At 41.8% G+C, this 25,285-nt stretch overlaps 3 protein-coding genes across 3 annotated transcripts; 2 read left to right on the forward strand and 1 right to left on the reverse strand.

Moving 5' to 3' along the window:
* The first annotated feature begins 837 nt into the window (after window positions 1–837).
* TRUB2 (TruB pseudouridine synthase family member 2) lies at window positions 838–6,378 on the forward strand. The gene is made up of 9 exons (XM_063432978.1): window positions 838–920; window positions 1,633–1,805; window positions 2,022–2,153; window positions 2,306–2,380; window positions 2,965–3,026; window positions 4,137–4,218; window positions 4,515–4,587; window positions 5,016–5,152; window positions 5,534–6,378. The coding sequence occupies exons 2-9, from the start codon at window positions 1,688–1,690 to the stop codon at window positions 5,827–5,829; spliced, it is 975 nt and encodes a 324-aa protein (XP_063289048.1). The 5' UTR covers window positions 838–920; window positions 1,633–1,687; the 3' UTR covers window positions 5,830–6,378.
* Window positions 6,379–6,412: 34 nt separating this feature from the next.
* On the reverse strand, window positions 6,413–10,548 carry COQ4 (coenzyme Q4). The gene is made up of 7 exons (XM_063432979.1): window positions 10,321–10,548; window positions 9,348–9,530; window positions 8,836–8,932; window positions 8,133–8,235; window positions 7,818–7,947; window positions 7,650–7,743; window positions 6,413–7,031 (listed from the first exon to the last, which is right to left on the reverse strand). The coding sequence occupies exons 1-7, from the start codon at window positions 10,394–10,396 to the stop codon at window positions 6,872–6,874; spliced, it is 843 nt and encodes a 280-aa protein (XP_063289049.1). The 5' UTR covers window positions 10,397–10,548; the 3' UTR covers window positions 6,413–6,871.
* A 1,521-nt stretch (window positions 10,549–12,069) lies between these two features.
* EDF1 (endothelial differentiation related factor 1) lies at window positions 12,070–23,926 on the forward strand. The gene is made up of 5 exons (XM_063432980.1): window positions 12,070–12,210; window positions 19,306–19,357; window positions 19,485–19,645; window positions 20,182–20,275; window positions 23,389–23,926. Exons 1-5 carry the CDS (start codon window positions 12,133–12,135, stop codon window positions 23,448–23,450), a joined length of 447 nt encoding a protein of 148 aa, XP_063289050.1. The 5' UTR covers window positions 12,070–12,132; the 3' UTR covers window positions 23,451–23,926.
* The last annotated feature ends 1,359 nt before the right edge of the window (window positions 23,927–25,285 follow it).

A 25,285-nucleotide genomic window follows, 5' to 3' on the forward strand; every position in this document is an offset into this window, starting at 1 on the left:
TATTGTTGCTTGGAGTGCCTATTTAGAGAATAGTGTTAAAAATATATCATAGGTAAGGTTTCCGCCTTCGCTAGTAATTTGCAAGACGCCATGCAGAGTCCAGTAGCCTATTCTCTAAAGCACGGTCGTTATAATGTAGGGTCTGTGCTGTTATTGGTAGCTGCACACAGAGGAGCCATAGCATACCAGTGATACCAGGGTGTATGGAATAACATGGCCATTATTCAAAGTATAAACAGACCTGATTCTACCCTGAGCACTCCAAATTGGCAACATGTGATAATATCCAAACAATAAACACTGTATAATAATCACCTCATCCACCCTGAGCACTCCAAATTGGCAACATGTGATAATATCCAAACAATAAACACTGTATAATAATCACCTCATCCACCCTGAGCACTCCAAATTGGCAACATGTGATAATATCCATCCTGGCTCCCACCTCCTGTCAGGTGGGGCCCCTCACTGCATGTCAAGCCTGCCACCTGCTGGGCTCTGGGTGACATGGACATGTATCTGAGAGTAGCAACATGGCGGCCAAGAGGCCCTGACTGAGAGTAGCAATATGGCGGCCAAGAGGAAGTGGCTGTGAGGAGCAATATGGCGGCCAAGAGGAAGTGGCTGTGAGTAGCAATATGGCGGCTGAGGGCACTCTCTGCTCAAATCAATATACAATCTATATTGTTGTGAGTAGCAATATGGCGGGTGCAGCGAGCAGGGAGAATGGAACATGTTGCGGTAGAGATGTTTTGGGTGGATTAATATGGCGGCGCCCATTCTAACGCTAGAAAGGCGCCATGTTGGAGCCCACAGGGATGGAGTCACGTGATAAACCGGAAGTACTCGGTGGGGAGCTCAGGGAAGTCAGTGTGTGTGTATTCACTCTCCTCTGGAGGAGCCGACAATGTCCATTGGTAGGCTGCATGTATTGCTAATATTATTCAAAGAATAAACAGACAGAGCTCTAAACCTGGACTCACTGCAAGCTCCAGGGACAATATCACATGCACCATATAGTACAGTGTACAGGATAAATAATATTATATTAAAATAGGATCATAGAAACACTAACTGTCCTAACTGCAGTGTGAGCCCAAAATAGTGCCAAGTGAACATGTATGGTAACCCTGTTAGTGAGAATTATACAGGGTGCATGGTACCAATGCCAAATGCTATACTTTATAGGAATAAAAGATCAGAATGATGTCCACATAGGTTAAGGCACACCGGTATATAGAACTGGTGGCTGAGTGTAAAGAAATAGCAGTATCGCTAAAATATAGGAGGTGGTAGAACTGTTAATATATATTTTTTTAAAAACAGTTTATCATTGCAAAGGATAAAAATAAAGATAAAACTAACAGCACAGTTCACTAACTAGTCTATAGAATTTGGAATAAGCAAGGCAACCTTTAAACCAGACCGTGGTGGATGAGGATGATAGTAGTGGATCTGTCCTCTGTATACCAACCGCCAGTGAGGACGGCGTGCGTGTGACATTACTTTTTGTACACACTAATAATAAATGTAAAAAAATAAATCCCTTTTCCAACCGTTTTCAAATGATTAAATGATTCTCCGGTTATCTTTTGTTAACTTTATTTCTTCTTCTTTTTTTCTGTGCAGATCAGTATTGGTGACTAATTGAGTGGGTTGAAGCATGCATTGATTTGGAATAGTCATGGTCCGTTCTGCGTATTCAGTTTATCGGAGATTAAATGGTCTTTTCACTGTGTACAAACCCCCCGATGTTAGCTGGAAGCTGGTCCGTGACATAGTGGAGACAAACCTACTAAAAGGTACGGAGAATGAACGACATCTTGCCTGAAATTGTAATGAGCCAGGTATTGGATTGTTAGTGGAGAGTTCAAGGGTGAGCCACAAATAGTTAAAGTGCTCAGACCACTGCTTTCAAAAACATGTTTTTTTAAAAAGACCACTGGGGAAATTGATATTTGCATACATATGTAGCTCCCAAAATTCTTCCCCACCACATTTTTTTCTGTGTTATTTAGACCTGAACTCCCTAGAACAGCGTGCACCTCGTCACCAAGTCCGATTTCTGCCTGCTGCTACAGAAGGTACCAATGGGGTACAGATAACCAGGGTTGCTACTGCCGTGCCCGTTTTGGCAGATCATGCACTGGGTAAGTGCCATGCAATGAATGTTTGCGTACATACTTTGGACTGTTGCGCTTACAGATATTTTTTGAAGCAATCATTGCAAACAGTCATTGATTTAGAATATGTTCGGTGGCTTACGATTCTATTTTGTGTCATTGTTTTGGTGTTTTGCCAGTTAAAGGAGAATCGTGCTCTCATCTTAAAGTCGGAGCTGGGCACAGGCTGGATGTTAGGTCATCTGGGGTCTTTGGTGAGTTAATCGTTTAATAAAACCAAACTTTGCTAATATTTTTTCTTATGTTTCTTTATTGCAGATATGATACGTCATGCACAGAAGCTTTTATTTGTGAATTGTATGTTGGTATGTGAGGGATTATCTGCTTGCATCAGGAAAATTGCATTATCTGTAGTGTTAATGGATTGCACGACGGCAATATAGACTTCTGTGATCACAGAGAAATATTGGTGTTATGTATGTCTATAAAACTCAAACAAATCTGTGCAGTGAGTGAATTACAAGATACTCTAAACACTGCAACCGGTTATATCATGCTTATTGCAGTAGTTATCGTAACAGGTTATATCATGCTTATTGCAGTAGTTATGGTAACATTTTATATCATGCTTATTGCAGTAGTTATGGTGCTAGGGTATTAGGAATGAAACCCCTCCATTTTGCCGTACTGTGTTCAGGGCATGTAATGAGAGGCTTCAGTAGCGTGAAATCACCATTAACCCTTTTAACACATACAAACTGACACAGTGAGAGCGAGCGAAATAATTAGATATGTAAAAGGAAATAATCACTTTTGTTTTCTTCCTTCTCTATTCCAGTGTTGGGTGTTGGCCAAGGGAACCGGCTTTTAACCGATATGTACAGCAGCCATTGTACCAGGGTATGAAGCTATCTAAAACTGGGGTTCCTTTCTCATTTTACATCGTGTGTAAGGCAGGACTGATTTTATTGCTGTGGTTGTGTGGTCCTGTTACATTCACTCACCCATTGTACAGTACATTGTGTTTCACTGCTGCAAGGTCTGTACATTTCAGTGTAAATAAAATGATGTTCATATAACAAGAGTATTGCTGTAAGTGGTGCTAACTTCTTCACTGGATTAACAATACATATTCTTATACCGAGTCCATATTTCTGGGCTTATAGATACATTTGCTCTGTTTTCCCTTGTTTGGCAGCATGTTCCTCAGAGTAGAAACGGAATAAGGGCAACAGTTGCAGAGTCCATGATGTAAATAAATGTCAGAAACCTTAATACATGAGTCTGACTGTGTATAGCAAAGTGATAGAATAATTGGCACATCCAACAATATCGAAATCTATAGCCAGATATACACTGATCAGCCACAACATTAAACCCACTGCCTGGTGAAGTGAATAACATTGATTATATTGTTACAATGGCCCCTGTCATGGGGTGGGATATATTAAGCAGCAAGTGAACAGTCAGTTCTTGAATTTCATGTGTTGAAAGCAGGAGAAATTGGCAAGTGAAAAGATCTGAGTGACCTTGGCAAGGGCGAAATAGAAATGCCTAGACCACTGGGACAGACCATTTCCACAATGGCAATGGTGTTCCCTGATGGCAGTAGCCTCTTTCATCAAGGTGTTGCCTTTGGCCTCCGAATTCCCCAAATCTCAATTATATTTAGCATCTGTGGGATGTGCTAAAACAACAAATCCAATCCATCCAAAGCCCTACCTCACAACCTGCAGGAATTAAAGGATCTGCTGCAAATACTTTGGTGCCAGATACCACGGAACACGTTCAGAAGTCTTGTAGAGTCCATGCATCACCAAGTCAGAGCTGTAATGGTAGCATGAGGGGACCTACCTGATATGATATTAGGTGGGTTTTAATGTGGCTGATTGGCGTACACGTATCAATAGACAGAGAGATGTACACACAGAACATGACCTTTGTATCTTTATTTAACAGTGTTTTGTTTAATGGTTTGTAATTTTTTTTCGTTTTATTACATTTGCAAAGGATTACACCGTTTCCGGTCTTTTTGGAAAAGCTACAGAAGATTTCTCAGACACTGGGAAGGTGATTGAGAAGACCACATACAGTAAGCGTTCTTCTCCCAGATTGTACAAAAACAAATGTTAAATCATAATCATTGCTGCAAACAGCTGGCAGAAGATGGTAGTTCAAGCTCTACCATATGGGGGAGCATCTAGCTGGGGTGCCCTGGCATACAGCCGCACGTTATTTAGTGATTCTAATCTGATCAGCTACCCATTAATTACGGCCAATTGACCAGCTGCATTCATGTCTATGTATTATTGCCTATTTTTTCTCATTATTTTAAATTTAGCTCGGTGTAATTTTTAATTCTTACAACCGATTCTCGATGTCTCCTAGGTCACATCACAAGAGACAAGTTTGAGCGGATTCTGGCTATGATCCAAGGAAGCAACCAAAAGGCCTTGCTCATGTAAGTATTTAAAGAGAACACACACTGGTCACTGGGAAATATGGTGGGTGTAGCTTAGTAGTTTAATCGTTTTCTTTTCTGCCACGGCAATCCCCAGTTGTTACCAGTTTACGTTTAGCAGTAATGTTAATTAGGGTTTGTACTGAGTAACATTCTACTATAACAGAAAATAAAACCTGGTTCCAAATTGAGTACTAATTCAATGGGTAAACCCAGGAGAGCGATGTTTGGCTAGATTAGTAAACACACATACAGAATATTGTTCCAATTAGTGGGTCATTAAAGAGATGGTTTGTGAGCAAATAATGTACTTAACGTGGACAAGCTCCAAAATATTTTGTCTTCTAAATATTGACTTTAACGAGGATCTGGCACGTAATGAATCCATTATAATTTCACATACAGTAATGATGCGTTCTCACTCCTAGGCATACTCACATGGATCTGAGGAGTCAGGAAGCCTACGAGCTAGCAGTGGAAGGCCGCCTGCGACCCATGGTGAAATCCCCTCCCATCATCCTCGGAATGCGTTGTTTGGAACTCTCTCCACCACACTTCACATTAGGTATATTCTGTAATATCCCATCTTTCTGTAACAATGTTGGTCTAAAACTTGCAATTCTACACAAATATCCTGTTTGGTTACTAACTCTGCCTACGTTCCTTTCTTGTTCCTCTCTCTTTTTCTTATTACGTATTTGTTGCTCCCTGTATTCTCAGCAGATGAGATTGTGAGGTAATCTCTCTGTAGACAAAGTGCAGGATTTATTATCTTTGTCAAAGACATTTTAGATTGTTTATAGACAGTTTGTTGATTGCTATGTATTATATTTTTCCCAGCGTAGATTTTTTTTTTCTAGGATTAATAAATGAAATAAATTGTGTGCTAGAGTAGTCATTTTTTGTTGCACAGATCAAAACTATTATTTATTTCCTTCCAACACAGAGATAGAATGTATGCACGAAACGCAGCAGTATCTGCGTAAAATCGTTCACGAGATCGGCCTGGAGCTGCGTTCCTCTGCTGTATGCACTAAAGTGCGTCGCATCCGGGACGGACCTTTCACTGTCGATGGTGCTTTACTCCGAACACACTGGGATCTCCAGAGCATCTCCCAAGCCATAAGCAAGAACAGAGGTCAAACTGCGGAACTGATGAAGACAACCATCTCAAATCTGGATCAGCAAAATCAGTATAGCAAGCCACAGACTACTGAGAGGGAGGAAGAGTTTCAGCAATAGACTTATCCCAACTGACAATCCTCCCAATTCTTATAACCGCTCTACTATATGGACACCCAGGTATAGCGTAGGATATCATCCTATGGCCCCAGGTGCCTCCATTCATTTATCTATACAGGAAAAGTCCTACAAAATCTGCAATCCGTTTTTCAAACTGTTTTCAAGGGCACCAAATCCCAACCTTCCCTCCTGGTGATCACCCCAGCAGGATCTTGTGCAATTTTTACAGCAATAGAAGGGTTAACTGGCCGGGCCAAATTCCAGCTAAACATATATGTACTGCACACTGACAGTAAAAAGGATTAACCTTCCTCATATGACATCCCGGGCTAAGCGACCAGCTTTGCCACCTCGGAATCTTTTAGGTTTGTCTGTTTTACAAACCATTTAAAACCAGTTTGACAGGGACAGCACCATAACCACTTCAGTAAGCTGCCGTGGTTAAATTAACTCGAGACAAGGATGCAAAATGCCAGCAATTTGCAATAATTTATTTTAAAATGATCTGGAATTTAAAATAATGCATTTATTAAATATTTCTTACATTCATTATAGCAATTTTATTGTTTATGTTTAAAATAGGTATTTTTTTTAATATCCTATGTTTCAAAGACAGATTTATAATTCACTAAATATTCTCTCCCACTTCACAAAAAAAAAATGAACTTTTGGAAAAGTCTAGATTTAAAAAAAAAAATATATATTTTTTAATATAAACAGTGGGGTTCTATTCGCTTGAAATTAGCACATTTTGCTGACCAGGTCCTTTGTGGCTTTTCTGCTATGTTGCAGAATATTAATGCAACCTTTTAATTAAGGATTAGAACCTAAAACAGGACAGACTGCAAGTGATTGACAATCTTGGGGCGCTGTTCAAGCTAATTAAAGGTGTGAGATAGATAGCTTGATGTGATCAGGTTGCAGATGTGTACCACCGCAGCAAGTCTCTTTATTCCCACTTCCATTCTCCACACTGGTGCTTGATGTACAACACCTATCGGTATGAGTTCTGTTTAAGTTCCAGGAGCCAATAGGATTTGGTTCAGCCTTTGGTGGATGGAGGGGGCAGGATTCCAATCTCTTCTCGTAGGGTTTGCAAACTCTGCTCCCACCGTTTCTCGTAGTAGAAGTTGAGAGTACAGTGAGCGTTGCGGCCACTTTGAACTGCCCAAGGAAGAAGCTCTATCAGGGCCTTCATTCTCCTAGAATCAGGGAGAAGAAATGTGTGAGAGGCAGCTTATTGAGTGGAGTTGTATACTATAAACACAAGGTAGAGCTGCGTGTACAATATGGCTATTTTCCATAAAGTCTGGGAAATATCTGCAGCTTTAGTAACTCCCCTGCGGTGATATCAAACACCGCACATCTTTTGTGAAACTCTGGCTCGAGCGTTAAGTTTAATAAACTACAACAGAGTGTAAGAGAACAGAGAGAGGGCAAACTGCTGAGGTTTTTCCCTGTGGTTGGTCCCCACTCAGATCTCAAACAAGTTAAGTTTCTTGTATTATTACACAAGAAACCTATATCATGAAAGCAGGGGTACCAAAAAGCTAGATCCCCAAATGTTGTAGAACTAAAACTCCTATGAGTTGGAGTTTTACAACATCTAGATATCTAGCTTTTGGGCACCTCTGCATTAAAGGAACACTGGGCACCATAACAACTTTAATAGAGATTCAGGATGTTATTGTTATCAACTATGTCTTTAGTTAAGATATGGATTCTTTATAGGAATTTAAAGTTCAGCAGACTCGTGCATCACTAAATCACCTACAGATTGCTTTGTAAATACAGGGATGATGGCTACAGCTTTAACTTACTTGGTATTCAGACGGAGCGGCCCAAACACAGCTCCCAAGATGCACATAGGCAGGCCGGTCTGCACAGCTTCAAACCACTTTACTATGACCTCCCCTACAAGAGAGAATTTGGCGATCAGTATTGGGGTCTCTGATCACAGTACAGCTGCCTGCTGAGTTTGCACCCACCTAACATGTTTGTTGGCATTCCTAAAAGCGTGTGCATTAGATCATGGACTTCTCTGTATCGCTGGGCCACATACGCCAATTCTTCATCATCCACAAACTTAACAGGCATACGGGTGTCGGGGGTCACGTTCTGAGGGCCACAGAAAATAACAAATCTAACTGTTTAACAGTAAATAACAGCTTTTTTTTTTTTTATGTATTCAACTCTTTTGTGACATCTTAAAATGTCAATAGGTGCAGCAAATTTAACGCATATAAGTAAACTTCATGATGTAAAACAGGCTACAGAATAGATGAGTTTGGGGATGAACTTACATTGACATCTAAGAACCGGACGTACTCCCTGCCAAAAGTTCCCTCCGGCAGCTCTCTGAGCCTCTCAATATCCAGCGTAGAAATCCGTATACGAGGGCGCTCTCTGAGGGTTAAGGAAGAAACAAAAACCTCACTTCTTTGATACTATACAAGATGTTAGCTGTAATTGGGTAGCGTAGAAAGCACTCGTCCTGCAAACTAAAATCTCGATTTAGGACAACATTTAAACCTCTATCAAACAAGCCAATAATGGTAAAGCAGACTAGATGGGCCGAATGGTTCTTATCTGTCGTCACATTCTATGTAAATCCAAGCAACATGACAACTTTAGTTTTACTACATGACAACTTAACTCTGTTTCAGCACTGAGGAAAAGTTCTCCCCTGAGCTCAATCATCCTACACTGATGTCATGCTGGAGGAGAACAGATGGCAGGGAAGACTAAGGGGAGGACATGGGTAGCACAGAAGGGGGAGTTATACTGCCATTGGACACCTGTCACCAGCATGCTGTGTGTTGACCTCAGAAGTCCAATATACACAGAAGTTATATTCTACAGCTCGGAACTCTTTCATATCGAAATGCTGCACATACAAACTCCAACCACCTCATATCACTGAAGAGGTCATGGCGCATGCAGTAACCCATCTAGCTGGTCAAAGATATTCACCCCTATATTTCCTGGAAGTATAAAACCTCTTACTGTAAAATTTGGGCTCCTTCTGGATCTTGACTCATACGGTCTCTGAGATTTTTCAAAGCCTGCGAACCGGTTGTTTCCCCAAGAACAGCAATCATATCTAGAGAATTGGCACAGCAAAAAGGAGAAATAAATAAGGACTTGCAAATGCGGAAAACAACACAACGCTACAAAATATGAGGGCTATTCACTAAAGAGGCAAATATGGACCACTGGCAAAAGTAGTGGACTGTTTAACCCCTTAAGGACACATGACATGTGTGACATGTCATGATTCCCTTTTATTCCAGAAGTTTGGTCCTTAAGGGGTTAAGCCACAAAAGCCAGATTTAAAGAATTGTCAAAATATTTTACCAAAAAAAAATGCTAAAAATTTGGTTTAAATGTATCTGTTATATTCTACATAACTTCCCCCAGAATAAAGAGTGATAATATACGGTGTATATTAGTCCGCCATAACGTGTTATTTGACGTCTCTAGCAGTACCGGGATTTAAGGCAATGTTTATATCTTACCGTGTCTATATGGATCATAAAGTGACATTACTGCCGAGCCAGCAGATAGCAGCGCCTTCTGTAACAAGGTGGTGGGAATGTGGCCAGGGTACAGGCCATCCGTGACATCATCATGTGCAGCAGTAAATTTAATGTCGCCGTCCTCGTACTCTCCTGTAAAGTGACTAGCTGGCATCCTGGCCCCTACCAAGAAAACAGAATGAGGAGATAACAGGGTATCAGAATTTACTACAAGACTTCCTTGAACATCACTCATCTTAAAAAGGACAAGAGTGCCCAGGTGTTTACGTGCACTGGGAGTTTACTCACTGAAATTGTTACTTTAAAAATAAATTGCAAAATATAGACAAGATATCCAGCTGTGATTTTAGGAGAGTTTGAAAATTTAAACTAAGGGAACTGCTCATGCACCATAACCAAAACGCCCTTCACCCCACAGTAAAAGAGTAAAACTGCTTTAGAGCGATTTGACTTCTTACCTGCGTCCACTCCCTGTTAGGAGCTTCCATTAGCTCTCCTGAGTAGTTCATTGGCTAATTGTCAATGCAGCGCCCTCAGCCAATGAAGTAAGCCATACATTGCAGGGTTTATCTCAGATATGAGAGCTTCCAGATCGTTACATGAAGTAATAGAGGTGGGGAGCGGAGACCTAGGGACCCCTGGTAAGAAGTCAAACTGTTTTAAAATGGTTTGACTCCTGGCAGAGGGCACAAGGACCCTCCTGGCACCATAACCACTACTGCAAGCTGTAGTGTTTATGCTGCTTGAATTGTCCCTTTAACTACAATTCACTGTTCTGTGAATGAACCCAATTGTGTTCCAATGTCTTTCTAAAGTGATCACCTGGTATAGAAGTCTTGAGAAGTACTATTGATAACCCAATTTACCCAATATAACCCACAGACCGCATTGTACAATTCAATGTGTCCCCAAGGTCAGGACAATTAGCTGATAATTCCTGCACATCACTTGCCTGTGGATAAAGGTGCAATAAGTCTCAGGCCCCTCCATGCTGGTGTCTGCAGCAGCCCCCTTAGTAGAAGTGCCATTGCCCCCTTTATAAAGTTTCAGGGAGCCCCTCTCAACGCCTTTGTAAACACTGAGTGTCAGTGCCAAGCCATGGCCTGCAGCCCACACTGGGAGCTCACTGCCAGTTTATTAGAGCTCACTGTAACACCTACACAGGAAGGCAAATCCTTAGAAAGGCAACTGCAGGCTGTGTACGGAAGCCCACTCAATCCAAACCCAGCCCTTTAAATCCACACCAGCGCCATCTAGTGTACACTTTGTATAATGCACATGGTTCTGCAGACAGATAGTTGGCATGTCAGCTGGTTGGCACTGATATAACCTGCAATCAGCACATTTCATTATGGTCTGCACACAGTTGGGGGTTTAGATGTGAACATTTATTAAAATACTATGTTTTAATTCAGATTTCTCTTTTACATATTAACCTAGCCGATTACTGCTTGATACTGCTAGTAATACCAACTATATACAAACTATATACCAACAGGCTATCACAATGTTCCTGCTCTTTATCATCTACCAAACAATAGATTATTTTAAGCAATACTTTGCGGGTTGTTGTTGGTTTTTTTTTTATTATTGTTATTTTTCCTTGTCTGTTTTTTTACTATTTGCTTTTTCTTACATGCGATAAAATAGGGACTCCTTATTCCGATAGGGAGTGGTAATCTTTGGCAAAGTCCCATTTCGGTTGCCAAGGAATTTACCCACAATCCATCAGTAAAATGAGTCCAGCAGAAGGCATACTGCAGGCATCATGGGCTGAGGAGAACAAAATGGCGGCACCCAGGTATTGAGATCCAGCACAAGGAAGAAAAGATAATAAATATAAATAGAGGCAAGACGCACATAGAGGACAGAGAGCCTGAATTGACTCCGCAGTTAGGGTGCACCTGGGCACACGCCTTGCGCACACCTATGGTTATCAGATAAACCAGTAAGAGGGACGTGGAGGATAGGCTGTTTATTCCACAACAGCCGCTGTGAACGCCAACCCCCATAATGCACAGTGGTTGGGCAACGCATTAAACTGAAAAAATTAGGATTGGATTACGCAGATTACTGGATTACGCAAATTACCGGATTACGCGAATTATCCAATAATTCATTAATATTTTATTTTTTCTGGCCGCATTATTATAAAACCTGCCGTTATGTGACACAGAGAGAGAGGGGGTTATAGGCTGAGACTCTGTTGCCATGGCAGCATGAAATATGTTGTTATATATGTTTTCTGACAGAATGTAAAACCCAGCTGCTGTAAAACTACAACTTCCATAATGCTTTCACTGCCCTGAGGCTGACAAAGGATCATGGGAGTTGTAGTTCCACAACCCCTGGTTTATAATGTAATACTGGGAAATGCTAATAAAATGACATCAGGTAAGATGTGCTCATGGTGACAGAGAATTACATCAGCCAATGGGGGTGTGGAGAGGCTCCAGCCAATAGGAACTAAGGAATGGGTTTATTGTCTTAATTACTAGCCAATGAAGAAAACAAACGCAGGAGCCAATCAGCTTTCACTAGACAGAATGTCTCAGCCAATAGGCGCCGTTATAGAGTGTAAGCTCCAGCCTTCCAGATCTTTCCTCAAGATTCCGCCAATGAGAAGCGTGCTGACCGAGCAGCCAATGAGCGCGGGAGGCGCGGTGAGTGGCGGGCGTGGTGTCCAGTGAGAGCGCAGTGTGGGCGGGGTTTGGTGCTTGGCGTTGCTGTGCTCGGGTGGATCACAGGAGAGATCGCTGCAGACATGGCGGAGAGTGACTGGGACACCGTGACCGTGCTCAGGAAGAAGGGGCCGACCGCCGCACAGGCCAAGTCCAAACAGGTACATCCAGGGCTCCCCCAGGGGCCACAACGGCCCTCAAACACTGGGGCCCTCACCACCTCCCCCAGGGGCCACAACAGCCATCTCATCCAGGGCTCCCCCAGGGGCCACAGCGGCCCTCACATCTCTCCCAGGGGCCACACCACCTCCCACAGGGGCTACAACGGCCCACCAACACTGGGGCCCTCACCACCTCTCCCAGGGGCCACAACAGCCATCTCCTCCAGAGTCCCACCACCTCCCCCATAACAGCCGTTACCCAGCCAGCCTCCCATCCAGGGGCCCCCACCCTCTCCCCCGGGGGCCACCCCGGCCCTCACCCTGCGAGTCTCCCATCCAGGATCTCTAGGTGTAGCCAGGCCTCCCCCACGCCGAGTGTGATAGTAGGGGAATACCAACATGGGCCACAGGTGGGTGGAGACTGTAACTCCACAAACAAATGGCACCCAATGCATGCTGGGGAATGGATCCCCCCACAAACAGGCAGCGAGGGGTTCTCAGAAACACATACTGTACTGGAGAATAACATGCAGTGAGGGAGGGTATCCCCCAAAACAAGTACCTACCCCCTAACAGGCATAGAGGGGACCTCAAAATACTGTACTGGGGAATAACATGCAGTGAGGGTATCCCCAAACCCCCCCAACAGGCATACAGGGGTTCTTAAAATAAATAGGTCCCCTCAGATTAATATACTGGAGAATGGATCCCCCAAACATGCAATGAGGCGTCCTAAAACCATGTACTAGAGAATGGATCCCCCAAACATGCAATGAGGCGTCCTAAAACCATGTACTAGAGAATGGATCCCCCAAACATGCAATGAGGCGTCCTAAAACCATGTACTAGATAATGGATCCCCCAAACATGCAGTGAGGGGTCCTAAAAGCATGTACTAGAGAATGGATCCCCCAAACATGTAGCGAGGGGTCCTAAAACTATGTACTACTAGAGAATGGATCCCCCAAACATGCAGCGAGGGGTCCTAAAACCATGTACTACTAGAGAATGGATCCCCCAAACATGCAGCGAGGGGTCCTAAAACCATGTACTGGAGAATGCATTCCCCCAAATAGGCAGCAAGGGGCCCTAAAACCATGTACTGGAGAATGGATCCCCCAAACATGCAGTGAGGGGGCCTAAAAAACATGTGCCAGACTATAGACCCCCTGGTTGTGCACTACATATTAAACCCATGTAACTCAACATGGCATTAAAGGGGCCAGTCTGTGAACCATGTTTGTTTTGGGTTTAACATGGCTTACTTTACTTACTATAGTAATGAAGGGGGTTGTGTATGTGTATACACTCAGTAAGTCATGTCTATTGTTTTTTACATAGAAGGTTGCTTTCACTTTTTCAGCATTATGCAATGCAACATAATTTACATAAATTTTCTATTGATTTAAGGGACGTTTTCTGATGTATTTCCCCCCCCCCCCCCTACCTTTAATATATTTGTTCTATATTTAAAACATAAGCTGGTTGAATAGATTGCTTCCTGAAATGCCTACGTTTATATAAACTGTAGACCCCATAATTACTTTAACTGATAGTAGTTTTGCCGCCTGTAATCTGTGCGCTAGGTTCTGCATCTGTTAGGTGGTTTCCTCACAGTAGACTCCAGGTACATTACCAAGTTCAAAGAGTTGAAGTGGTTATGGTGCTTACAATGTTCCTTTAAATAAGAGGCTGGGCGTTCCTGAAAACAATGTGAGAGGCTGTGTGCAGGGCTCATTGATTTCAGCGATACTGGGCCAGTACTCCCAGCAGCTTGGCTTCACATTGGCATGGCATTTGTTGAGGTGAATGGAGGCTAATCATGGCTGCACTCCCCTTTGAGTATGTCGCTAGCATTTTCTATTTTAGCCTTAATTATACATTCCATGTTCAGACCACTGTTTAGTAAATATATCGTAAAGAGCTTAAAGTCTAGGTTGTCCTTGTTGTTACAGTGGTTAGACCCTCTGTCTGTGTGTATCCCGCTGCCTGTAACTTTTTATTTGGAGACTGGATTGCTGTGGTTTCATTGCATGTGTCAAAGCCTGCTCTCTTTAAATCCATTGAGACCTGCTTTCGTTTAATTACCTAAAGGAATAAATTATGTTTCCACCAATAATTCTAAAAGCAAATGGAAATTTGAGCTAAATGATTTTGTCATGTGTCACGTGACTATTTTTCTGAACTGTGTGCAGTGTGCATGTGTTTACATTGTCCGTAGTGAATTAGTAACATGATGAAAAAAAAAATATCATTGCAATATCAAATATATTGCAGCTGTTTAAAATCCCAGGTATGTAGCTGCATATAATAGTCAATGTAAGGCTTTGTTCACCTGAAGCAGCATGGTCCGTACTCCCTGCTATGTGTAGTTTGATGTCAAGAAACTAAAAATTCTTACTCTCCCAGTCTTTTTTCAAAGTGGCATGTCCACCATCTTCTAAATAACCAGAGGAAAGTGTTTGTTTGTGTAATGCTTTACTGTGGGGTAGGTCCAGTGCGTGAGCAGGCGGAGACAAGAGACCTTTAGGGCAAAAATGAGAGTTCTTAAAGGGACCCTATAGTCACCAGAACAACTACAGCTTTTTGAATTTGTTCTGGTGAGTATAATCATTCCCTTCAGGCCTTTTGCTGTAAACACTGTCTTTTCAGCGAAAATGCAGTGTTTACATTACAGCCTAGTGATAACTTCACTGGCCACTCCTCAGATGGCTGCTAGAGATCCTTCCTGGGTCATGGCTGCCTAAAATGCATCCAAACATTCAGTGTCTCCTCCCTCTGCATGCAGACACTGAACTTTCTTCATAGAGATTCATTGATTCAATTCATCTCTATGAGGAGATGCTGATTGGCCAGGGCTGTGTTTGAATCATGCTGGCTCTGCCCCTGATCTGCCTCTTTGTCAGTCTCAGCCAATCCTATGGGGATGCATTGTGATTGGATCAGGCTACCACTTCTTATGATGTCAGCAGACTGCTTGTTTTTCTGAGTCAAACAGCATGCAGAGTTACAGCTTCAGGCTTGAATACAGTAAGATTTTGCTATAATTATGGAGGCATGAAGGGTCCAGGGGGGCTAGATGGTGGTTTTAACTGTATAGGGTCAGGAATACATGTTTGTGTTCCTGACCCTATAGTGATCCTTTGAGCGTCGTGGGGGGAGGGCAGAGACTCTATAGTGTTCCTTTAATTGAACTTAAATCACACAGGTTATTAATTTATCAGGAGATAATAAAATTATAAATTTAACACATTGTGCAATAAAGTAAGTTTAAAAATGTAGATTCTTTTTCAGGAAGGGATGGAAGCTGTGTGAGTATCATCCAGAGGCGGCATGGCTAGGACTGCTTAAGTGATTTAAGGTGGCCCAGTCAAGTTTTTTAACGTGACTGCTATATTAATCACAATTTTTCCTCTTATCTTTGTATTTTTTTATTTATTTTGCTCTTCTTTCTAAAGTGTTTAGGAAAAAGAGATTCGGACACTGGCTGTTCTATAGCAGCAAACTAGATAACGTTTATTCTGGTGGTAGGAAGTATTGGACTAGATAAAGTTTATTTGATGGTGGATTTATTTCTCTTTGGTGGCAGAGAATTGAGTTTCAAAACTGTTTTAGTTGTTTTGCTGCTTAAGTGTTTCTTTTAAGAAATGACAAAGACTGTGTAATGTGTCACTTTCTGGGATCTTTGCATATTTCACAATGATCCCTGGAAGTTATGGATCTAGTTTGGTGTCCACGGGTGCAGGGTAGGTGAGTTTTACTCTCCTCAAGCTGGTCCTCATGGCTGTCACCATCTTCATGATGGAGCATCAATAGATCGATGTCTATATCCTTCAGCTTGACGGTTGTTTTGGATTGGACAAAATCCAAAGCTCCACCTTTTTTGTTAACTTTAGTCAAACTCTGATTTATTACAAGACTGGTGCCTATTTTCATCTTTTGGCTTGTGTTGGAATGTCAGAGAGAATATATCTTTGAGATTCTGATAAGTGGCGTATCTGGTTTAAAGAGATATTAAAGCTTAAAGTGAGCCTGTCATGACTGGCTCCCTTTATACAGTCCTGGGGAACCACAGTGAATCCATTAGTTTTACTTCCTGTTATTGTGGTTTCTTTATCACAAGTCTGAAGTTCAAGAGTGCAAGATCCAGTATAAACATTGCAATGCTTTCCTTGGTACTGTGCTTGGGCACTTTACAAATCCGCACAGAGGGTGCCATGGTTGGTAGTGTGTACATCAGAAGCCATTGATATTCCAGCAATCTTCCTAGAGTCTGAGCGGCCTGTCGTTGCATACTCCGGGATGGGTGGAAGTTCTAGAGAATTAGTTTGGAACCAGAGGTGTGTTTTTTTTTTTTTTTTTTATTCCAAGTGTAAGGGATCTATTAACTTAAAGTAACTGGGGAATATAACCTGGGAACTGTACACAGCAAGCACAAATTGAAGGGGAAAAAATTCATAGCCCCAAATATATGGTCTAAAATGTGCAATCCAAACACCCCCACTATTTAGTGAATAAATCCCTGCTTTGTTTACGCCCCTGTGCCGCTGTAGGAGTCAAAGGCTCGGGCTGGGAAACTGTAAAGCCACTTTGGATTTTGGTGAAGCTGACTGACTGTGCCCTCACCCACTCCAAAGAGTTTAAATGGTGGGTAATGGGGTTGCACATTTTAGACCATATAGTTGGGGTTGGGGATTATTTTCCTCGATTTGGGCTTGCTGTGTACAGTTCCCTCGTCATATTTCCCTAGTTAATTTTAGTTAATTCCTTACACTTGGGATTCACAAACTCTGGTTTCTAACTAATAAACACCTTAAAATGATATAGATGTGTGTGCACTCTATAAATATAGCTACCCGACATTCCTGTGCTATTTCTGTACATTGGGTGTATTTGCTTCATATAACCATCCCTGGCTCTGTCACTGGACCAGTACATGGCATGTGCCAAGCAGCCAGTATAAACCACTGTGCCCAGCTGAGGGATTTCAGTGACTATATCAATCCATAGACTATAAAGAATGCTTTCTGCTCTTGTAAAAATCTATGCTGTATGAAATACGTGATTAAAGGAACACTATAGTCACCTAAACAACTTTAGCTTAATGAAGCAGTTTTTGTGTATAGATCATGCCTCTCAGGTTTCACTGCTCAATTCACTGCCATTTAGGAGTTAAATCACGTTGTTTCTGTTTATGTAGCCCTTGTCACACCTCCCCTGACTCAGCCTGCATGGAAACAAAACTGGTTTAGCTTTCAATCTGATGTAATTTACCTTAAACAATTGTATCTCTTTCTCTGTAAATTGAACTTTAGTCACATACAAGATGCTCTTGCAGGGTATAGCAAGCTATTAACATAACAGAGGATAAGAAAATCTAGATTAACCCCTTAAAGGGACACTCCAGGCACCCAGACCACTTCTGCTCATTGGAGTGGCCTGGGTGCCAACTCCCACTACCCTTAACCCTGCAAGTGTAATTATTGCAGTTTTTCATAAACTGCAATAATTACATTGCAGGGTTAACTCCACCTCTAGCCACTAGAGGTAATTTCCTAGTTTCTAGCACAGGAAACCTGTGCTAGAGCGTCGCTGGACGTCCTCGCGCTGTGTGAGGACCTCCAGCGTCGCTCAAAACCCCATAGGAAAGCATTGAAATGATTTTTCAATGCTTTCCTATGGGGAGACGTAATGCGCATGCGCAGCATTTCCGCGCATGCGCATTAGGTCTCCTCGGCCGGTGGACGAGATCAGTCTCGCCCACCGGCCGACGCAATCACGAGGAGGAGACGGCGGCGAGGGACATCGCCGCTGCCTCAGGTAAGTCACTGAAGGGGTTTTCACCCCTTCAGTAACCGGGGATTGGGGGGTGGGTGGGAGAGGGGGACCCTCCAGTGCCAGAAAAACTGATCGTTTTTCTGGCACTGGAGTTTCCCTTTAAGGACCAAACTTCTGGAATAAAAGGGAATCATGACATGTCACACACGTCATGTGTCCTTAAGGAGTTAAACAAAACTTGCACTAATGGAAGGATAAACATTAGATGACTATTTACAGGAAGTGATTAGGAAGGCTGTGCACATGCAGGGAGATGTGACTAGGGTACATAAACAAAGTGATTTAACTCCTAAATGGCAAAGAATTGAGCAGTGAGACTGCAGGGACATGTTCTATACACCAAAACTGCTTCATTAAGCTCAAGTTGTTTTGGTGACTATAGTGTCCCTTTTAATCTACATGCATACGTGATTTACAGGGCGGGCGTGGACTTGCTACTTAAATAAGGTGATCATGATGATTGTAGTAGGGCATCCCTGGTATTTGGGTTAAAATCCATCTCAGAGAGTCTTTAAGGAACCCTATAGCAATGGGAGAACAAACATGTAGTCCTAACGGTAATCTATATAGGTCGCCCAGTTTTTTTTCGCACCTCTTCGCCTCCCGTGACATCATGGAGGAGGCATGACCTTCTCAGCCTTGGCCTGATCCAATGCTCCACGTAGAGAAGCACCAGGGACTTAATGTGCGTTAGTGGCCGAGTGCGCATTTAATCTTCCACATAAAAACCATTAAATTAATGCTTTCCAATGGGGGCTTTCAAGTCATGTGACCTACTTTAACTTGGTCAGTGCAGCAGAGGCACCTCTAGTGGCTGTCATACTGACTGTTTTTACGTTGCTGGGTTAGACGTACAGGGAGATGAAAGTGGTCTCGGTGGACTATAGTGTCTTTTTGAAGGTGGACATCTTCAGCTTTAATGTGACTTTAATGATGTATATTTAAAAAATAAAAATAAAACTATATGGAGGAAAAATGAATCAAATAGCTAGACTTACATTTCTGACCAGTAAGACTTCACGAACTGCCGATCTATCCTACTAAGCTTAGGCCATAATCCTCAATTTCCCGCAGTGATCTATGGGATATGTAGTTTAGCACGCTATAAGTGGGTTCTGTAAAGCTCAGTAAATCTGTGAATAGTAATATCCCACAATACACTGATATATGTGCTCAGTTAAATGACTTGGAGTGTTAATTCATGCTTTTTGTTTTGATGGTTGTAGATTTCTTACTCTTTTCGTTTTTGTCTTCCAGGCCATTATAGCTGCACAGAGAAAAGGAGATGATGTCGAAACCTCCAAAAAATGTATGTTACAATACTATTTTAGTTTTCTGCTGATTGAATTGGGGGGGGGGGGGTGATATTCTCTATACTTTTTACATTGGGGTCTTTGTTTGCCTTATTGACACATAACCTGTTATTTTACAAACAGGGTCCGCAGGTCAGAACAAACAGCACACCATCACAAAGAATACGGCCAAACTGGACCGGGAAACAGAAGAACTGCATCATGACAGAGTCTCTTTGGAAGTGGGAAAGGTCATCCAGCAGAGCAGACAGGGTGTCGGGATGACCCAGAAGGACTTGGCCACTGTAAGGGAACATTCTCACTTTACTATGAGAGGACTGGAAACTGGGTCCTATAGTGATCTGCCAACTGGGACGTGTGGGCATTATAGTGAACTAGTACCGGCATTCTCTGTCTAGCTTTGGGTGGAGATCATGGTTATTAAAGGCACTTCGTGTTACACTGGGCTTAACTGCCAAACATGTCATCAGTTTGGTGAGTTGTAATAGAAAATAATTCTATTATATGCCACGCAAGGCAGAATAACAGCACTTTCAAACATTCTAATCTCTTTCTATGTTGGCAGTTTTCATACCTGAATAAAATCTAAATACTGACATGAAGTGAATGATAGCAATATAACATTTAATTTCTTTTTCTTTTGCACAACCTTGTTATAATTAATAAGTTAATAATTGTGTAGGATACCCCTTTCTGTCTCATTAGATTTTGCCTTTTAGCTGAAAGCAGCAAGGTGAATCGTTAGTGTAGGACTATCCTAATAAAACCTTGAAATTGGCAGATAAACATCCAATTCATTTCTTTTTCCTTCTCTGTTCAGAAAATCAACGAGAAACCCCAGGTAATTGCTGATTATGAAAGTGGAAAGGCCATTCCCAGCAACCAAGTCATGGGCAAGATTGAAAGGGCACTGGGTAAGTTGATTGTAGGTTTTGTAGATCACTGCTAATCACACACACACACTCTTCTCCCTTGCAACCTGGTACACTACTGGGTGATGCACTGTGTAGATATGCCCTCTCGTGCTATGACGACATAAACTTCCATCCTGTATCATTCAGAGGTGTGTCCAGCAGGTACAGGCAATTCCTCAGCTGTTCAATGTGGGGGGCGTTTGTTTAACTGGTCCTCAAAATGCAAGGCATTTGTAGTATGGCATTAAGAAACAATTTACAATGTGCCTTTCCACCTAGAGTTTGGACCTCCGTCATTCTGTCGCCTGCACAAAATCTTTAAGAATTCAATGGGTTCGCCCTAGGCCCCAGACTCCCTTAGTTTCACAGTAGTGTCATGTTTTTAGGCCCTAAATCATTTATAGTCCAAATCAGTTTAGAACTATTGTTTTGCATCATTGGATAACTGACCTTTAGCAACAAACTGAGACGCTATGCCAAAGATTAGCCATTGCTGGCCTAGTTTGCAATTCTATTCAGCTTTCAGCCAGACACTCTGAGCCAGAGTCTGCTATTATCCACTGTCAAGTGTTTACCATGAGATAATCGTGTTATTGTTTTTTTTTTTAACCCCTTAAGACCGCAGGACGTACTATGCCGTCCTTATTTGGGCGGCTCTAAACGCCGCAGGACGGCATAGTACGTCCTGGGCGGTCTTACCCCCCACGTGGCCGGCGGCACATGGCCGCTGCAGATCGCGGTCGGGGGGCATGTCTGCAGGCTGTCACTGCGATCGGTATTTACCATGTGTCATCCGATTTTAAAATCGGCTGACACATGGAGCCACGGCATTTTCACTGTGCAGATCGCGGTCGGGGGACATGCCTGGCCCCCCAGGCAGTCCCCCTGCGGTCAGTGACCGCGATCTGCAGAGTCTGATCGCAGGGAGAGGCTGTCTTTGCGATCTGAATGCAGAGACAGCCTCTCCCTGCGATCTGATCGCAGTGACAGCCTGTCACTGCGATCAGAGTTACTATGTGTCAGCCTATTGGCTGACCCATAGTAACTGCAGGCAGGATCCCCCTGCAGATCACGGTGGGGGGCATGCCTGGCCACCCAGGCACTCCCCCTGTGGCCAATTACCGTGATCTGCAGGAGGTGATCACAGTGACAGCCTGTCACTGTGATCACTGATCCTGTGTGTCAGCCAGTGATGTAAAATCACTGGCTGACACTGTCTCTGCCCCTCTGCTCCCCTCTTAACCCCTTAATGTTACAAAATAAAATAAAATACAGTTACACATCATTATATATATATATATATATATATATATATATATATATATATATATATATATTAATATTATATAGACACACACATTTACACATACACTAAGTGTATTTTAATATTTATATATATATATATATATATATATATATTATCAAAATACACGTAGAAGGATATTGATTAAATATATACATAATTATAATTATATATATTTTATAATAAAAAAATAATTAAAAATATGTGTAATTTCGTTCTAACTGTATTTTGATATTAATATATATATATAGATATAAAAATACACGTAGAACGAAATATATATGTATATACGTATACATCACTATATGTATACCTATATATAAATAAAAATAATTGTAAAAAAATTATATACATATATATATACATATATATCCACACGTGTATATATAATAATTTTACATATATATTTATGTAATAATTTTACATAATTAGGTATCCTAATTAATTACAATTAGCGGGACCTGCCTAACAACCCAGGCCGAAAGTATAGGGAATTTAATTTGCTAGCACTATATTTAACCCTATAACTTTCCAAGACACTATAAAACCTGTACATGGGGGGTACTGTTTTACTCGGGAGACATCGCTGAACACAAATTTGTGTTTCAAAACCGTAAAATGTATTACAACAATGATATCGTCAGGGAAAGTGAAATTTATTGCATTTTTCGCACACAAACGGCACTTACACTGACAATATTTTTGCTGTAATACTTTTTTACTGTTTTGAAACACAAATTTGTGTTCAGCAAAGTCTCCTGAGTATAACAGTACCCCTCATGTACAGGTTTTAGGGTGTTTTCAAAAGTTACAGAGTCAAACATATAAGGCTTGTGTTTCAGTTTTTTCACAATGAAATTTGCCAGATTGGTTACGTTGGCTTTGAGACCGTATAGTAGCCCAGAAATAAGAATTACCTCCATAATGGCATACCATTTGCAAAAGTAGACAACCCAAGGTATTGCAAATGGGGTATGTTCAGTCTTTTTTAGTAGCCACTTAGTCACAAACACTGGCCAAAATTGGCTTTCAAATTAGTTTTTTGCATTTTTCACACACAAACAAATATTAACGTTAACTTTGGCTAGTGTTTGTGACCAAGTGGCTACTAAAAAAGACTGGACATACCCCATTTGCAATACCTTGGGTTGTCTACTTTTGCAAATGGTATGCCATCATGGGGGTAATTCTCATTCCTGGGCTACCATACAGTCTCAAAGGCAACGTAACCAAACTGGCAAATTTCAATGTGAAAAAACTGAAAAGTGTAACATGCTTTATTTGACCCTGCAACTTCCCAAAACACCATAAAACCTGAACATAGGGGGTACTGTTTTACACGTGAGACATCGCTGAATACAAATATGTGTATTTTATTGCAGTAAAAGCAAACAGTATTATGACATTCACAGTTAGAATGTCACACAGAACTAAGAAAATGTAAAAAAAATCTTATTTTCTCTCATTTTTTTTATTGTTTTCATATTACGTTATGTTCCATACCTAAATATTTGATGTTAAATGAAAGCCCTGTTTCCCCTGAATAAAATGATATATAATAAGTGTGGGTGCATTTAATATGAAAGAGGTGAATTACGGTTGGACAGACATATAGCGCAAATGCCAGGTTTTGTTTACGTTTTTTTGGATCACAACTTGTACATTTGGCTGCGGTCTTAAGGGGTTAATACTAGTTTACTGTTGCTGTGGACTCTTTGATCTTCACAGGCTCAGTCACTGATTAACATGTTTCAACAATAAACAAAACATTGACCAGGAAATTGTCTAATGTAATAACATTTTCTTGTAGGAGTAAAACTTCGTGGAAGGGACATTGGAAAACCCCTTGAGGCCCTCCCAAAAAAGAAATGAAAACAAAGCCTCGAAATCAGTGCTCACCAGCTGATCTCGACTGGTCGGTTTGTGCCGAATCGGCCAGGATGTTTCCGCATTGCCAAGCTGAGCGCAGCTCTTTCAGACTATACTATTTGGGGGTTTGCGTATAATCAAATCTTCTTACCTGCTGTAAAGAAATGTATGTAGTTCCTTTCTACCAAATGGAAAAAATTGCTACAGTTTAATATTACCCCACCCCGCAGTAGGGCAGGATCCACAGGGAATAATGTTTGGGCGTGATTTGCTATTTGGATAACATGGGAATTGGGGAAGGGAAGAAAAAAAAAATGTCCTTTCTCCAACAGATACAAGCCAACATAATACTTTTTAATTTTTGCAAAAAGGAGGGCTTGGCGAGGATGGGAGTTTGAGGAACATTCCTGTTGGTCACTTTAATATACCACATCCCTTCTTTAATGTAATCGTAAAATAAAGTTTGTTATCCTTCTTCATGTGAAGCAGTATGCCTGGATAATCCTGTCTCTGTTAAAGTGCATCCATTCTTTTCACTTGTTTTAAGATGGTGAGGGTGACCGCCTGCTGTAAGATAACAGGCAAATCACTCACCTTGTCTCTCCTTATACAACGCTTTTCATGTTGCAACAAACAGCACCCCTTCCACTTTCTAAAAGAATGAGCTTAATTATAGGCTTTGTATCTTAAATGTGTTGCCAGCCAAAGACGATCATTTGTAATAGGTCTCGGAGGAGGAGGAGGAGGATTGTGTAATGTCCCCAAAGTTTGGAGTGTGCTTAACGTGCTGTTAAAGGAGCAGTAACCTCAAAATGCTAATTATAGGGATCATATATCTTGCTTACCAGCAAATTCTTAGTTTGGTTTCTTCCCCTAACAGTTCTGAACTCTGCCGTCAGAAATCATTGGGTTCTTTACAAGGAGGCAGCTTCCTCGAAGACAGTTTGGGGTTCTGTTCGGCTGCTATGCCTATATCATTGAAAGGGCTGCAGCTATGAACTATATGGTGCTCGTTTCAAACACCATTTAATCGTCTGTGAATTATGGACGTGTATGCAGCAAATGGGGTGGCAGTTAAAGGAACCCTATAAGCTCCCAGAACCCTTCAGTTCATGTAAGTGGTCTGGGTGCAGTGTCACTGTCTCAGAAACGGCAATGATTACCCTGTAGAACTGACTGCCTCTTGTGGACTCCAGGTCGCCTACGTGACGCTGGATGTCCTCCCTCTCTGCGTCAGTGGAATCCCCATAGGCAAGCATTGAAGCACTATAGTGAGTAGCCTTCCAAGTTCTGCACTATGGAATTGAACTTTCTATTCTATGTGTACACCACTGGCAGAAGTTAATAGTGCTTTATCCATTCACAGCAATCGGAGAGCTCTGTGCTTTCAAACACCCCACTCCCCTCTGCGGCAGACTGGAGAAAAATCATTCCAGATCACAGCCGGTATCTGGGTTTGATTTTTATTGTATTCTGTTTAGAAAATAAAACATTTGGGAGCATTATTTTCCCCCTGGGTGAAAAGTCTCTTTAATACGTTGTGATCCAGGTTCCTTGTGATGGTGCAGACAGGTCTCTGGGTAAAAGGAGTCTCTTTGCAACACGCTATTTGTTTGTTCTTATATGAAGATATTGTGAATCTGTACAGTTCATGTAAGGAAAGGGTTATTTTTCTGCGATGGAGCTTGTTACGTGGCGATTTTACTGGTGGAGCAGCATGGAGTTATGATCTCTTGTTTAGGTGTCTGTAGCCTGGATAAAGAGAAGTGGTTATTGTACTTTGTGTTTATTCACACTGGTGCAGGTATACACGTCAGGTCAGCCATGTGCTGGCAAAA

This window comes from Pelobates fuscus, chromosome 9 (genome assembly GCF_036172605.1).
Source record: "Pelobates fuscus isolate aPelFus1 chromosome 9, aPelFus1.pri, whole genome shotgun sequence".
NCBI lineage: Eukaryota > Metazoa > Chordata > Amphibia > Anura > Pelobatidae > Pelobates > Pelobates fuscus.